The 15590-nt window shown below is 46.0% G+C and overlaps 2 protein-coding genes across 2 annotated transcripts in view; one reads left to right on the plus strand and one right to left on the minus strand.

The window, feature by feature from the left end:
• CCT3 (chaperonin containing TCP1 subunit 3) overlaps nt 1-15590 on the minus strand; it is a 49600-nt gene that overhangs the window by 26562 nt on the left and 7448 nt on the right. The gene's annotated exons all lie outside the window — the stretch shown is intronic.
• LOC126541410 (multiple C2 and transmembrane domain-containing protein 1-like) overlaps nt 5055-15590 on the plus strand; it is a 288393-nt gene continuing 277857 nt past the window's right edge. The window contains exon 1 of the mRNA XM_072286493.1: nt 5055-6577. Coding sequence (XP_072142594.1) covers nt 6526-6577 — 52 coding nt within the window. The 5' untranslated portion in view covers nt 5055-6525. The remainder of the gene's footprint in view (nt 6578-15590) is intronic.

Raw genomic sequence — 15590 nt, forward strand, 5'->3', positions numbered from 1 at the left:
GCCAGGGGGGGGGGGGGGCTTATGGGGCTTCAGCCCCCCCCGAAATCTTTTCGTGCTGTCATGCGCCGCCAACCAAAACAACTCCCGGCGCCAGAAATCATGCTCGATTTTGTCTAGAATGTCCTTAATTCATGCTCGAAAAGACATTTTAGCGTGAACATTGCTAAATCGGGCTGGATTTCGCGGCAACGCCCATGCATCGGGAGTCACATATCGTAACGCAAGGAGCCTCACCGAGCACAAAATTTCAAGGGCGTTTTGAAGGCGAGCGGGCTCGTCTCGGCATCTCGCGGAGGCCGCGGAATCTACGGAGCGCTTGGATTTCAATTTTGAAACGTTGTGGGTATAAAGTTCTCATAACATTTTGATGCGAAAGGTCCATTGACATTTTCAAAGTCGTGCTTTAGATTTTCAATTCCGGAACTTTTTGGGTTTAATGCTGTTGTAAACATTTGACGCCAAAGGTGCATCGACTTTTCTAAAGTCGTACATCGGGCCATACAACAAAACAAACCGAATCAACATACTATCAGACAAGTTGACAAATCACGCAGCGAGGTCCGATGAGACAAAGCGTTGTGGTGGTTCATTTGTGCCGTCAGGTCACAGAAAAGAATATAAACATTTTTTTTTCACCTGCGCCAAAGCATCCATGTCAAGACACTAAAGCCATCATTGTAACTAAGTTCCTATTTATTTTTCTACCAAGACTTTTATTCGCGAGGATATATTGAGCCTCTTTGTTATTTCCTTTCTTTTTTTTTTTTTTTGTTCTCGCAACCCGCTGGCTGCCGATCCAGCCAGAGCGCATGCGTTTTTCTCGTGCTGCATCGATAACCGCGCGGCGCACTTGGATGCGCGTTTGTTTTTCTCTGGCCTACTGCATTTTCGCCTGGCAGAGTTTTGGACGTTTTCTGGCTAGCAGACGAGAAAAAGAAACAATGCATAGTCGTTCGCCGCCAGCACTGTGGGGACTCGATGGATTGCAACGCGTTCGTTTGAGCGCAACCTCTCCGGAAAATTTTGTCTCGCCGGTGTAGGATGCCGAACAGTATGCGTATGGTTTCTTGTGGACCAAGCGTCACACGTTTTCTTCGATATTCCTTCGGTAGCCACACTAGGTGCCCAAAGTAGGCATTCGATTGTAGCCCAACATGCTGACCTTTGCGCTATTCTATTTCGCCGCCCCCCGCCCCACAAAAGAAAAAAAGAAGACATTGTTGCTGCGCAGCGAATTTTCGAATGGTGAAAGTTCGATTTTGTTACTTCTTTCGCGGAAAGTAATGGGCCACGGAAGGCTTCAGTTGCCGGATACTATTATATTATTGCGATAGGAGCTATATGAAGACTCCAGGCGCATTCCTGCCGTTGCCCTCATGTTCCGTATAGATAAAGGCCAAGGGCGATAACATCGTGACCGCGCACCGCATGCTCTATGTGCGAGTGAAAGCGTGGGGGAGGGGGAGGGGGGGAGCCGATGATGGTGGCTCAGTCTTGTGTGCGCAAGGGAGAAAAGCGGGGAGGAAGCGCGCCGCCTTCCGTCGCACGCAATATATTTTGGGAGTGGAGGGAGGTGTTGTGCTGTGATCTGTGAATCTGTGATTGCGCAACCTGTTTATTTGCCTTGTTTGACGCATTATATATAGTGACTTTTTCTTAGGCGCGTAGGTTTATTGGTGACTTATGCATATATTTAAATATCTTGTTGCGAGATTTTGTGCATATGCACAGTGAACTTTGTTTCCAGTGACAATTTTTTGCCCTGTATCAAGCTGTATCTTCGCATGTCTAATGTACGAAGGCGAGTCAAATGAAAGTGAGACAACCCGCCCCGCGCAATAATGGTTCGGCTCATTATTTTCGAGGCATGCGCGTAGAACATACGCATCTTATTTACAAGTGACATGCAGAGGTGAGGTTAAATGTTCTTTAATGCTCTCATACACTGGGTTGAACATGGTTGCGTGACATAACGGACACTCCAAAAGTTGAACAGCTTGGTGTCGTGATGTTTTTGACAAATCAAGATGTTTCCCCAAAAGAAATTATTCGCCGTATGGCTGCCGTATGCGTTGAACATTGCGTTTCATTGGCCACTGTGAAGCGTTGTAGCAAACTGTCCAAAGAAGGACATGAAAGTTACAAGGACGATTCATGGCCGGGCCAAAGCCACCGTGCAATCACCCCCAACACAATTAAAAAGGCCGTGGTTGCTCAGTGGCTATGGTGTTGGGCTGCTGAGCACGAGGTCGCGGGATTGAATCCCGGTCACGGCGGCTGCATTTCGATGAAGGCGAAATGCCAAAACACTCGTGTACTTAGATTTAAGTGCACGTCAAAGAACCCCAGATGAGGGTGACGACTTTTTGTCTGCAATTGTGACCGGGGATGACTCATGGTGCCGCTACTACTAGCCTGAAACACTACGGCAAAGCTTACAGTGGAAACATTTGAATTCACCACTCCCAAGGAAAACAAAGGCCGTCATTTCTGCCGGAAAATTGTTGACTTCTTTTTAGATCGTTAGGGGCCATTATTGATCAAATTTTCTAAACCTGGAGAGACTCTAAATCGTTTCAGATATTGTGAAAGGTCGGATCGCCTGCGTGTCGCAATCAAGAACAAACGACGTGGGAAATTGAGCATTGGGAACATCTTGCTTCACGACATTGCCTGTTCCCACGTCGCTGATGTGGTTAATACAAAACTGGCAAAGTTCAAGTGGGAAACGCTGCAACATCCCTCATGCAGCCCAGACCTGTTGCCTTGCGTCTTCCACATTTGGTAAAATTTGAAGAAACTGCTCAAGAGAACCAGATTCGTGTCGGAAGATGACGTGCAGTCATTTACGGATTTTTGAGGTAGCAACCCAAGGAGTTTTATGAGACGGGAATTACACGACTCGTTAGTAGGACAAGTGTCTAAATACTCATGGTGACTACTTTTAAATAAAGTACCCCGTTTGTCATATATTCGCATTGGCTCACTTTCATTTGACTCGCCCTCGTATATGTTGCACAACTCCTGCTTTTTATATGTGCTCTCTGTTGCGACTATAATTTCGGAGCAATTACTCGCAATACACAACCGGTGACAGCTGCTCCTGCGCAATACATGCAAAGGAAAGCGTCATTGAGATTTTCCCCTGGTCGTTGCATATGTACGAAAATGTAAACAAGGTTGTTGAACGACAGACACACACACACACAAACACACACAAACACACACACACACATATATATATATATATATATATATATATATATATATATATATATCTTAATCCCTCGACTAATTCTATAAGGAGGAGGCCGAGCTGCAAAGTGAGCCCCCCCCCCCCCCCCCCCGAACGAAATTTCTGGCTACGCCACTGCTTGGTGTGTATATCTCGCGCGACTTAAATTGGACCCCATATAATAAATTCTGATAATCATAGTCTAGGTTATCTATGCTGTAACCTTTCCCTTGCTCCTCCCTCTAATAAACAACTTGCTTTCCAAACTTTTATGCTTCCCAAGCTGGAGTATGCCAATTCTATTTTTGACCCCCACCACAGTAACCTTACTAACACCTTCGAGTCTGTTAAGAACGATGTGATGCGATTTATTCTGTCTAATTATTCGTACAATTCAAGCCTCTCAGCACTAAAAGCCCGAATAAGCTTACCCGCTCTAGCCTCATGACACAGAATACCATGTCTTAACCTTTTTGATACATTTTTCCATTCTGTGCCTTCTGATAAACCGTACAAAAAAGAGCCCATCACACTGCCTGCACCAGTCACTCTAACACAGTATATCCCCCACAAGCCCATACCGTGACTTTTCAGCATTCATTTTTTCTGTACACAGCATGAGAACGGCTTGCCCACCGAAGTTGCCACTATTATCAACCCACTTGCATTCAAGTGGCTCATCGAAAACATCCCACCGTGACTTGTATTATCTTTGCTTGCCATTAACTGCCCACTCCCTCATGTAATGTCTCAAGAGACCTTTGAGAAAATAAATAACAAAAAGACACTGAGCATGAGCTGGTGGGCGAGTTGGTTATGCATGATTACAAAGAAGGCGCCAAATAAAACAACAGACGAAGGAAGGAGACACGAGACAACCATGTAGGCAGACTAACAACTGTGTGTTTTATTTCTTGACATAGGAATATATAGCTGCTGTCAAGGATCAAAACAACAAGAAGAAACAGGGCCGTCATCTGCATCGCACAAGGAAGCCACGATATAGAATAACTTCTAAGTGTCGCTCCCAAGATGCCTCTGGCATAGCAGTAGGTTCCTTTTTGGAACTGCTGTCCGTGTACCTGAAGTCCACGCACATAAAATGGAATGACGACGTCTTTCTACAGAAAGAGGGTGCGTGTACAGGTTCATGTATAGCCCCTGTTTTAAGCGACACCTTTCTAGCTTGAAAAGACAACCTGTTAAAGCAGTGCATATCGGGGACAAATGTTATGCAGATCTTTAGATTTGTGGATGATTTTTTAGTGTTCTTAGATTGTGACAGTCCAGAATTGGAGACCCAGTCATCATTAGTATTGCCAGAGTTTAAAACAGCCCTGCATCCTCTAACCCTGATTCACGAGCTTCCGGCCGATAACTGTTTAAGATATTTAGATTTAGAATTCTCTTTCTCATCGTGTCTTCTGTGCTGGCAGTTCAAGCCAAGGGCTAGCAAACCCATCCTCTCCTACCATTCAGCTCATTCAAAAGTAATAAAAAGAGGCGTCATTCAATTATGTCTAACCAACGCACTTAACAAGTCATGTGTGCATCGGCTGCAAAGCAGTTTTCATTGTCAGGTCAGCCGCCTCAAAGGGGCAAGTTATCCTCACCATGTGATCGTATCTGTTGCAGAAAAAATGCTCAGACAGCTCAAGCAACCTAATGATGTAAACCAGGGTCGAGCAGGCCCTTCTGATACCAGGTGTGCTATCATTCCATATGTTCACGGCATATCTCACAACCTGAAAAAAGTAGGTAAACGAGCTGGTGTTCGGGTTCTATTTTCCGCTCTGAAACGTCTTAGTTTGATGTGTGCCAAGGTCAACGCAGGACATCGGGAAAATAAACAGGTGTGCGCAAAAAAACATGGGCAGAAACATGTCGGATGTGTAAAGAAAGTAGTTTATTCGGTTCCCTTGTCGTGTGGTTCATCATATGTAGGCCAAACAGGCAGATGTCTGAATGACAGATTGCATGAGCATCGATATAAGATGGAAAACCAACTCTCCAGTCATATAAGTGCCCATTGTAAGGCTCACAAGTGTATTCCAGATTTTGATAGAACCTGTGTTTGGAACAGAGCTGATGATCAACTGACAAGGGAGATATTGGAAGCACTTGAGATCAAGAAGCGTGGTGATGATTGTATCAGTGAAGCCTCAGTTTCTCTTTCGACAAAGGAACTGGCGTATCTTGGGAGCGACACTTAGAAGTTATTCTGTATCGTGGCTTCCTTGTGCGATGCAGATGACGACCCTGTTTCTTGTTGTTTTGATCCCTGACAGCAGCTATATTCCTATGTCAAGAAATAAGACACTCAGTTGTTAGTGCGGCTACATGGGTGTCTCGTGTCTCCTTCCTTCGTCTGTTGTTTTATTTGGCGCCTTCTTTGTAAACAAAAAGACACTGTCAGGGTATCAGTGCATGGCTGTAAACAATGCGATTAGTTGCTGCCTATGATTTGTTCTTTTTTGCATTTTTGGAGTGTTTTTCGCAAAGGTTGAGTGCCATATCTAGACTGAACGCAGTAATGATGACATAAAAACATGATTCCAATTAAGCGATTTCCAGCTAATGTGGTGCTAAGGGGATGCTTGATGTATTTGCTGATGGCGTGTCATGATGATTAAAATTAGTTTCTCATCTATTAGAATTTCTTAATCACTACAACTTCACAGTGACACACTTGCTAGAAAGTCTCAAGAAAATGCCTCTGCTTAAAAGGGCACTTTCCTACATTCGGTGGAGGAGAAATGTGAAATCATACTGGGCAATGCCACTTTCTATGGCACTGTGTTGCATGGTACCTCAGGCCATTGCTAGAAGTTCGTTGTCTTAAAAAAATAATGCTATTTTTTTCCCCATGCAAAGTGTATTAGAAAATATTCTGCAATCTTCACATGTGAGACCAATTAGTTATCACCAGTATATCGTCGTAAATAATTGATACCGGTGACTAAATGCGAGGAATGCCAGGTGAGCCAGAAAAATATCAATGTCGACCAGCCTCAACATTACACAACATGCCGACCTCCGTGCGACCGGGACATATCTGCCAGCAACACAGCGGACGCGATCACCGCGCCTCTATCGACTGCGTCGCAAGGTGGTCCGCCGCACAAGCGATACAGGAGCACTAGAAGCCCTGCATGCAACGCGCGTCGCGAGCAGGCTTTCTCCAAAGTCGGCGCGCGCATTTGGAAACAGTGGCAGCTTGCTGCGCGCGCGAGTGAACTTCTTGGGCAAGCATCGGTAGCCATGACAACGTCCTCAACGCAGTGGCCGCGATGATCTGTTGCCGCCGCAAGGAACGCCGTCGGGCCGTACGACGGGAAAGCAGTGAGTAGAGCACGCAACACGCTTTTGGCCAGTACGAAAAAAAAAAAAAAAAAAAAATGCTCCCGCACGTTTTCGCCACTGCTTTCCACTGCGCGTCGGGCCAGGTGTTGTCTGCAGTCCCGTCATGCACTGCCACCGTCGTAAACAGCTAGTTTCGAAACCACGTGAGACACGCGGGGTAACGTTGTAGCGAACGGAAAAAGTGTCTGGTAGGTCCGGTGGTGGAATCGGTGCGAAGGCGTTTCGTCTGCAAACGGAAAGCCGTTGACCGAGCGAAGCACGCCGCTTGCGCGTCGGCGAGGCTGCTGCGACAACAGCAGCGAGTGCGGGATCGGCGACACAGGCGACGACAGTGACGAAAACGTGGACGTCCCGCCTGACGAGGCTTTCCCGATTTAGCGGCGCGGCGTCCGCTTTTGGGCTCGACCCGTGGCCCCCTTCATCGCGATAGCGTGCCGTTACACCGAGGTTTTTTCAGCCCTCGAGACTCGCGGAAATCAATCATAAGAGGAGGCGCACAAACTCAAAAAAAGAAAACGGGACGTATCGGCGGTTCGAGCGTTCATGCACGCCAAATCGAACCCGCGGCCCTGGCGAGGCAAAACACTGCACGACATGGCAGTATTACGCGGACATCTCCCGACTTATCCGATGGAAATCGGCTCGCGCGATGGACAACAGATCGAAGACGGGTATAGCCCGCTTCTCAGTGCGTGATGGCTTTCCACGAAAATAAATGGGTCGCAATTAGATGGCACAACATTAGGTTAACAGACCGCAACGGAATTTTTATTTTTTATTTTAGCGGTTTAATCCGGCTAACGGCGGCAAAGCGCCTCAATTTCTCTAAAGCCCGCAAAGTCCACGACGACCGTCATTACGGCTCGCCTCGTATTCGAGCGAACTACACAAGCGGGGAAGCGAGACAATGCTCGTTCCAGCTGTCACCGCAGCCGTCCGGCCTCAGCTGCTGTTCCCGCGAAGCACGCGCGCGATCACGCCGGCCTCCTTTCACCGAAAAAGGCGCAGGCCACCAAACGGCCGGGTTCTCTACTCGCGCGGCCGCCCACGTCTGCACGCGCCACGGCTTTGACCGGTCGTCCGAGCTCGGCAGCTCCGCTCCAACCCAGCCGGAAAACACACACACACACACACACACACGAACAATTGGCCAGCTGCGCTGTGCGGACACGCAATCCAAACGCACGCCGAGACGATGCGGAAAAGCGGCGCGCGCGGCCTTGGAGACATCGAAAGCTGCTGCTGCTGCAAAGTGCTACGGGATTTGCATCGCGCAAAGGCGGAACGCGAACCCCCGGTGTGCGCACCGGAGGATCGCCACTTGCGCGCTACTTCCTAGAGCGTCGGCTGTGAAGCGCGCCGCACATGGCAGAAGCGGGGGCGCACCGACGCGAACTAGTTTTTATTTCTTTTTGATAACCTGAAGTTTCTATTTAATACTGGAACCAACATGATGAAAAGAAAACATAGAAAAAGAAATGAATGAAGGTGTAGGACAGTTCACGACTGATGAGAGGAAGTTTAGGAGAATTCTAATTCGGGGGACGGGCAACAGAACGCTTGCCACAAGGCGGGAGATGCAGAACTGCTGTTCAGTCAACTTCTGACCTATGCAGTCACAAAATTATGATAGGAGGCTATTTGACGCATCACGTAATTTAGTCAGACTATCTGATCAAACAATGATACACAGAGCAATTTCCACATTTTGAAATACAGAAGAAAAGCGAAGCGAGAAAGGCGACAATATAAAGGTCGCTGGAGCTGGCAGTAACTGTGGCACAATGTGCCAAAAATTGTCATGCACGACGAAATGACCTGAATGAACACCAGCTAGAACTGTGGAAACAGCAGCTCTTGATTTTTTTTTTTTTTACGTAAAGGAGAATGTGGTGGACACTATTTTTAGGTGGTCGTTCCAAACTGCTGTCTAGACTCGACCGAGTGTTAAAAAGAGAAAGCAAGCAACCGAGACTAGAGGTGATGCAGAACATATAGCCACTGCTCCCAACTGAGGCAGGGGACACTGAGACTGGTGGAGTGGGCTTCCCTGCACTGTGTTGCGTGGACAGTGAAAGAACACCAGCATTCATCTCCAAGAAATAGCACGGCACAAGCCAATGCAGCATACGCACACTTGTGAATGCACGGTTATTTGCAAAGGCAAGTTTCCTATTATTCTAGGCTGCACACACCAAATCTGTTGCAGTCGTTATCCTTTGTGCAGACATCTGGTGCCATGTTTCAGTGAGGATTGTTTCCCTTTAATTTCACTTTCTATCACCTGTCGTGCAAAGCAGTTGATCCTGAGGATAATTGCAGCTAACGAGGCTGTGACAGAAAGATAATAATAATAAAACCGATCCCGATTCTGGATATAAAAAATAATTGCAAAATCTCGAGCTGTTGTCAAACTGAAAACATGTGCACTCTATGATAAGGGAGCCAGTAAGCAATCAGAGTAGGCAACATGTACATATTTCTTTTATATATATAAAAAGGAAAAGCGAAATAAGATTTCACAGCTAGAAAAAACACAACATCCCCCCCCCCCCGCCCCCTTTATGTAGATTGCCACATTGCACATTAGTGAAAAAAAAAAAAAAATTACAGAAGAGACAGTTAAGACTGCTTACATGTGGGAATGCGAACACAATATAGTCTCTTTGGTGAAATGTGTTTTTTGCCGTACGTTTCTGGTCTGTGCAAGCTCTCACCTGCATGCTAACTGTGCCTCGGTAAGGCCCAATCAAAACGTCCCAAGCGTCTCAACGCACCCGCTTGCCCGCGAGCAGTTTCATAACTCGAAGGACTGTTCAGTGGCATTCAATTGGACATTAGGACTTTTTATTTTATAAACTCATTTATACACTCATAACATGGTGCCACCTCCTCCCTATTGGCAGCACTGTCACGTGCCTAATGATGCACACACTATGCATGTCTTTAGTCAACCAGAATCCTGGAGCTGCCGTGGCGTTGAAGAAGCGTGCTCATCTCGCATCCCGATTTGATACCCACCCAGACTGAAATTTACGAAATTTTCTTTTGAAAGCCATTGATTTACTTTGTTTACAGGCACCTCCCCGACAACTTTGACATCAATCTGAGCAATTTTGACATGTCCTTACACTTCGTGCCGTCGGCCATTTTTGGTACCATCGCTTGGTACTGCTGCCCGATTTTAGCATAATGGGACATATAATGCTTTCACATTAAAAAGTGCAGGCCAACTTTATGCAGAAACTGAAGCAGCTAGTGGAACTAGCAAACAGAATTTACAGATACATTGGCACAGGTAACTGCACTTACAGCCAATTCCTCATTTTCTTTGCTGCTAACACATGGAAAAAGCTCAAATGGAGTGCATGGAAAGTGGACAGAATTCCTTGGAGACTGACATTTTCTTGCATCGTTTGCAGTGAGCACTCAAGTGCAAGCACTGCTTATAATGTCACGAAAGGCCGTTCATTATCATACACTAATCAATCACTTTGCTATGCATAAACCCACAATTACAATTTGTAAAGGGAATTCCAGCCAGCTCCTTTCATTTAAATTTTGAGTCATGTTAGAGTCACATAATACAGTGGGACAGAACACCACCATGATTCATCTTCCATGGGACCACAGGAATGCTTCATAAGACTGGGAGAAACTACTAGCTAAACAGGTATTTTGACAAATCTGTGCTTCTGCAATGCAATGGCTGGGAAAGAAGCAAGAGAAGGAAACATACCAGCAGATTTCTACAGCACTTGCGTAGTTGGTGGCCTTTGAGGTTTTCAAACTGTGCCAAACTCAAGGAATCGCATTGCCGCTACATCAGGGCATCAGTGGTCATTGAGACAGTTCATTAACTTCATGCCATGAAATTGAGGCACCACCATCACCATCATTTTATTTAATCACAAGAAAAAAAAAAAAAAAAAGAAAACATGACTTTGACACTAGTTTTAATAAGTCTCAGCATTTACAGAATGTTTGCAATGGTTTGCAACTGAGAGATTTAGCATAGCTTGTACGCCTATTTTGAAAGGACCGTTCCGAGTTCAGCTGCACAGGCGTTTGCACCCTATGACACTGCGATGAACCATACATAATACATACGGAACATTACTATGCCTTATGACACCTGTTGTGATGGCTCAGTGGCTATGGCACTTAACTGCTGAGCACAATGTCGCGGGTTCAATATCTGGCTGTCACAGTCCCGTTGCAACGAGAGAGGAATGCAAGAATTTTGATGTACCGTGCTTTGGGTGCATGTTAAAGAACCTCAGGCAGTAAAATTTAATATGGTGCCCCCCTTTATGGTGTCATTCATAGCGCTCTTTGTAATTTAAACAATGCTAAAGAACACAGCTTAAAAAAAAGAAAAAAGATGTTTGCAATGCTTGTTGCTGCTTACATTTATGCCAGCCGGCAAGCAGAGTACAGCTGGCCATTGTAATGAAGATTGTGTGTGCTGCTTGGCAAAACAGTGTCATAAGATGTCACCATGGTAACTGCTATTCACATGCATACCTTCTGATCCATTTGAAGGCCAGCAATCCTGTCATCCACAAATGACTTCATAGACTTAACTATGCGGTAAACGAAAATGCCCATCTAGCAGCTACTTCAAGAGAAAAGTCTATTTCTTCAAGGAGCACTAGACAGCTTTCATTTCAAGGGAGTCTCGATAAATGCACAGACATTTCTGCATGAAGTGAGCACTCAAGTGCAAAGACTGCTTATAATGTCACGAAAGGCCGTTCGTTATCGTACACTAACAATCACTTTCCTATCTGTAAAACCACAATGACAATTTGTGAAAGGAATTCCAGCCAGCTCCTTCCACTTAAATACTGAGTCACGTTAAAGTCATATAATATAGTGGGACAGAACATTTACCTTCTGAATGTTGAAATTTTAGCAAGGCATCTCGCTGCCAGAATTTTTCACAACTTACAGCTTTATAGCATACTCTCGACAGCTTGAAGTGAACATTTCAAAACATAAATTTTTCTTTCACAACTGCCTTGTTTGTTTAAGTCATGTTGGTCACAGTATGGTGCACACGACATCTGTGTACAAACCATTTGAAGGCCAGCAATCCTGTCATCCACAAATGACTTCATAGACTTAACTATGCGGTAAACGAAAATGCCCATCTAGCAGCTACTTCAAGAGAAAAGTCTATTTCTTCAAGGAGCACTAGAGAGAAACACTAAATCCTTTCGAAATTATTCTTTAAAAGCTTTATTTTTGTTAATTTTGCAATAGTATGTTACCGTATTTACTCAAATGCAATACCACCACAATCGTAATGCGAGGATGGACTTTTCGGTCCACGATATAAAAAATAAATAAAACCGCCAATGTAACGAGAGATGAATGGAAATACAAATAGCACCTTTATCAAGAAATCAATTTGGAAACGAGTTCTCTTCACTTATCATCGTCGTCTGAGAAGGCGACAGAGCTTTCCTTAGGCAATATTCTCGTGTGATCACTTCGGGAGAAAGTTTCACTTTTTGGAAATTTCGCGTGACTCGGCACCAAGCTCGTTATCTGTGCCAAGAGTGCTGTTGGCAGTGTACTTCAAGGGATTTAGTGCCGAAACGAGCCACGTCTTGCGAAAGCAAAACTATTTCCGAAAGTGATCGCCCGAGAATCAAGTCATATGTGCCGTCGAGCGCATTTGAGATTAAGTACTTCTTAAAAGACTGCAAAACCATTCGGAGACAGTACCAGGCTACTACAGGGCCCTTCCAACTGGCCCCGCATTTAGAAAGGCTTCCCATTGGAGCCACCATCAGCGATTCGTCAACACATTGACGTCGAGCCGGCGAGACGCAGCGGAGTTTCCCAGCTGCTCCTCGGGCATCAAAATTACTCATCTTTCAAAGCGGCCATCATACCAAATGATTGCCATGACGTTGCGAGTGAATGTAGTCGAAACGCAAAAGGCTGCAGGCTAATGAAGCACTGTAAAAATAACAGCAGTCACAAGTAAAACGAAAATGGTGTAGATTCAAACGAAAAGGACATTTGGACTTCGGTCGACTTGTTTATGGATTGAATAGAGACAAAGGTACAGGTTGACAACGTAGCGTTAAGAACTGTGGAATTTCGAATGTTTGTGTTAAACTCGTTAATTTTGCCATTATTCTAATGTAACGCACAACAGTCGAGTTCAAGCAACGAAAATCATGAAAAAAAAAAAAAAAACTCGCGTTACAATTCAGTAAATGTGGCACATCCATTATAACATAAGAAAATGAAGGTCAAAGTTCCATTTTGCGCCGTAACCGCAGCACTGGTACCTCAGCACGACGTCGCAGATTTCAAAGTATCTTTTCATATTTGAGCTGTTGCGGCTCAGTAGTAAATGTTCATGAAGCTTGCTAGCTGTCTTTGAATCCTTTAGAATGTTCTGGCTCACCAAGAGTCAGTCTTCTTACAGCAAGAGTAACTGTTTTTGGCTTTTGCAGATGGACAATTTACAAATATGGCTCAAATAATTTCTCTGTTTAGAGTCCCTTTAAAGGGAAGCTGAAACGGTTTTCAATTTCTATGAATTGCTGGGATTGGGAAGAACAGACCTAATAATTTACGGTTCCGAATTTTTTTTTTTCGTTTTGTTAATATAACGGGCGGAAATCGCTTTCTAAATCACCCGCGCGGACACGCCCCCATCGCTTCCCGGAGCGCCGGGTGAGGACGTTGGCAGAGGAGAGAACCGGCGAGAGTGACGTCATGGGCGGAGACCGAGCCAACCGAGCTGCGGACCGGCGTGCTGACATGTGCTGGCATGCCTTTTCCGTCCTGCGCTTTACTGAACGACGCTACGAGAGATCTGCCGCCGCCGCCGCCGCTCACGTTTGTTTTGCGATTTTCGTAAACTGTTCTTTCCTTCTGTGCTGCGTGAGTGCCTACAGCCAAGGGCGCCCAACATGCCCTCGTTCTGTGCAGCATTCGGCTGCGCGAACACAGGCGGGCGAGACGATGTGGTGTTTCACAAATTCCCGAAGGAAAAGAAGCTTGCAGCGCAGTGCGTACGTGCGGTGAGGAGAGATAAGTTCGTGCCGACGAAATCAACTGCGCTGTGCTCGGACCATTTCCGCGACAGGGACTATCATCGGAGCTTGACAACGATGCGGGCAATCGGTATTCCAATTAAATCGGCGCGACTGAAGCCCGAACAACTTCAAGTACACAGCTTGGCAGAATTCAACGGTTCTTCTTTCCCAACTTTTTCCATACTAGCCAGACAAACTGGCGGTATGCTGCATACCTCAACTGCCTGGAAAAAAATTGCTTTTGCATCACTCTTTTTCCATTGGCCATATCATTTTCACACCTGTGTGTAAACTTCTTGCCTTGTCCAGCCGGTTCGACTCCTTTCTGGGCAAGTGCCACTTCCAGTACTGCCCTGCTGAGGCACACAGTCCTGAATTGTCTTGAACTTGTTACGCACTGCGTGCGCTTCTGTTTTTTCCTAATCTCTTGCACCTCCTGGCAGCACAAGCAGTTCTCTTCATCTTCCATCAATACGCAGCACATGCAGGTGCACCTAATTTAATGAAAGCGTGATTAGGCCCACATTGATGCACTGGAGAAATACGAACATTTGCAGCCATTAACGTCTGGTAACACAGTTTTAGCGTAGCCGGATAGCCTTACGACAAATGCGAAAACGCGTTGTTGCTAGCGTTGCTATACTCCGTTTCATACATCAGGTGCAACGGTGTGGAGGCTTGAGATACTTCTTGCAGTGGCTGCGTTCGCACTTAGAAAACGTTCGGTGTTTCTTGACCCGATTTTTCAGAAAGCTTTCCATATATAAGCTCAGTACGGAATGAAAAAAAAAAAGAATTTACCCATAGAAACCATCCGTGTACTTATACGACTGCTAACACGTTCTTTAAAAAAAAAAAATTTCTTTTCGGTATTTTTTAATTGCAGCCCGTCGCGGCAGCTTCACGTGCATGCTCGCGCGAGCAAACGCCGCTGGCACGCTGCGAAGCATAGACGGAAACGCGCGCAGTAATAAATTTTGGTGACCGGACTTCGAGCGTAGCTTCCACAGCGATGCACCTGAGGTATCAAATGGAGTGTAGGCTTGCCTAGTGACATTCGACGTTTGGTTCAGTTATCGTGTTTACCACACGGCGGTGCTAAAATTGCCTAATATCTTTATGTCAGCACTAGCATGGAGCACGCACACCGATTCTTGATCGAGCCACACTCGCAAAGTCGTCGAACCATAGTATGAATATTGCACATATAATACCTCTGGTCATCTCTGGATGTGTATGATAAGCAACTTCCATGACTGTACCTCACAGCACTGCATGTGCGCGCTTTGAAACGCGGCACTTATGTTCGCAATCGTGTATCAAAGCTGAAAAAACCACGGCACTTTAGACAAGCAGCGGCGAGGTGCTTGACATCGCGGAATTGCACCCGTGTAAATCTAATGAGAAGTTAGTGCTTCGGCATTCTTCCAGCAGCATGTTCCCAGTGACACATTAGCGCATTTTTTCTCCCGTCATTGCAACGTGCAGCTACATGAAAAAAAAAAAAAAACATACGTGCTAGCTAAGATTTCCAGCGCGCGAGAAGGTGCACACATCGCTCTCGCTGTTGGCACACTCAATATCGTCGTTGACTCTGTTGCCGCCATCGTTTTCCGTATCGGCTGTGGGTTCAAACATGTACGGGGACAATACAAGCTATCGGAGACAGCGAGAACGTTCCATCTTGCAACTCAGCTATGAAGCCAGAACAGCAGAACCGCGTGCTACCAGAGAGAAAGGAATGGTGCTACGCTCGAAACGGAGACATGCGGCGGCGCCGACCGGCGACTACCGCCAACGACGTCACAGCGGCCCCGGCCAATCACGGGCAACAGCGGCGTTCGCGCGATGCCCTGAGGCGCTGGTGCGCGTTTTCTTGGAAAAACAGCCGCTTGCGTTTGTTTCCGCCCTTTTTGAACCAGATA

This window comes from Dermacentor andersoni, chromosome 2 (assembly GCF_023375885.2).
Source record: "Dermacentor andersoni chromosome 2, qqDerAnde1_hic_scaffold, whole genome shotgun sequence".
Taxonomy (NCBI): Eukaryota; Metazoa; Arthropoda; class Arachnida; order Ixodida; family Ixodidae; genus Dermacentor; species Dermacentor andersoni.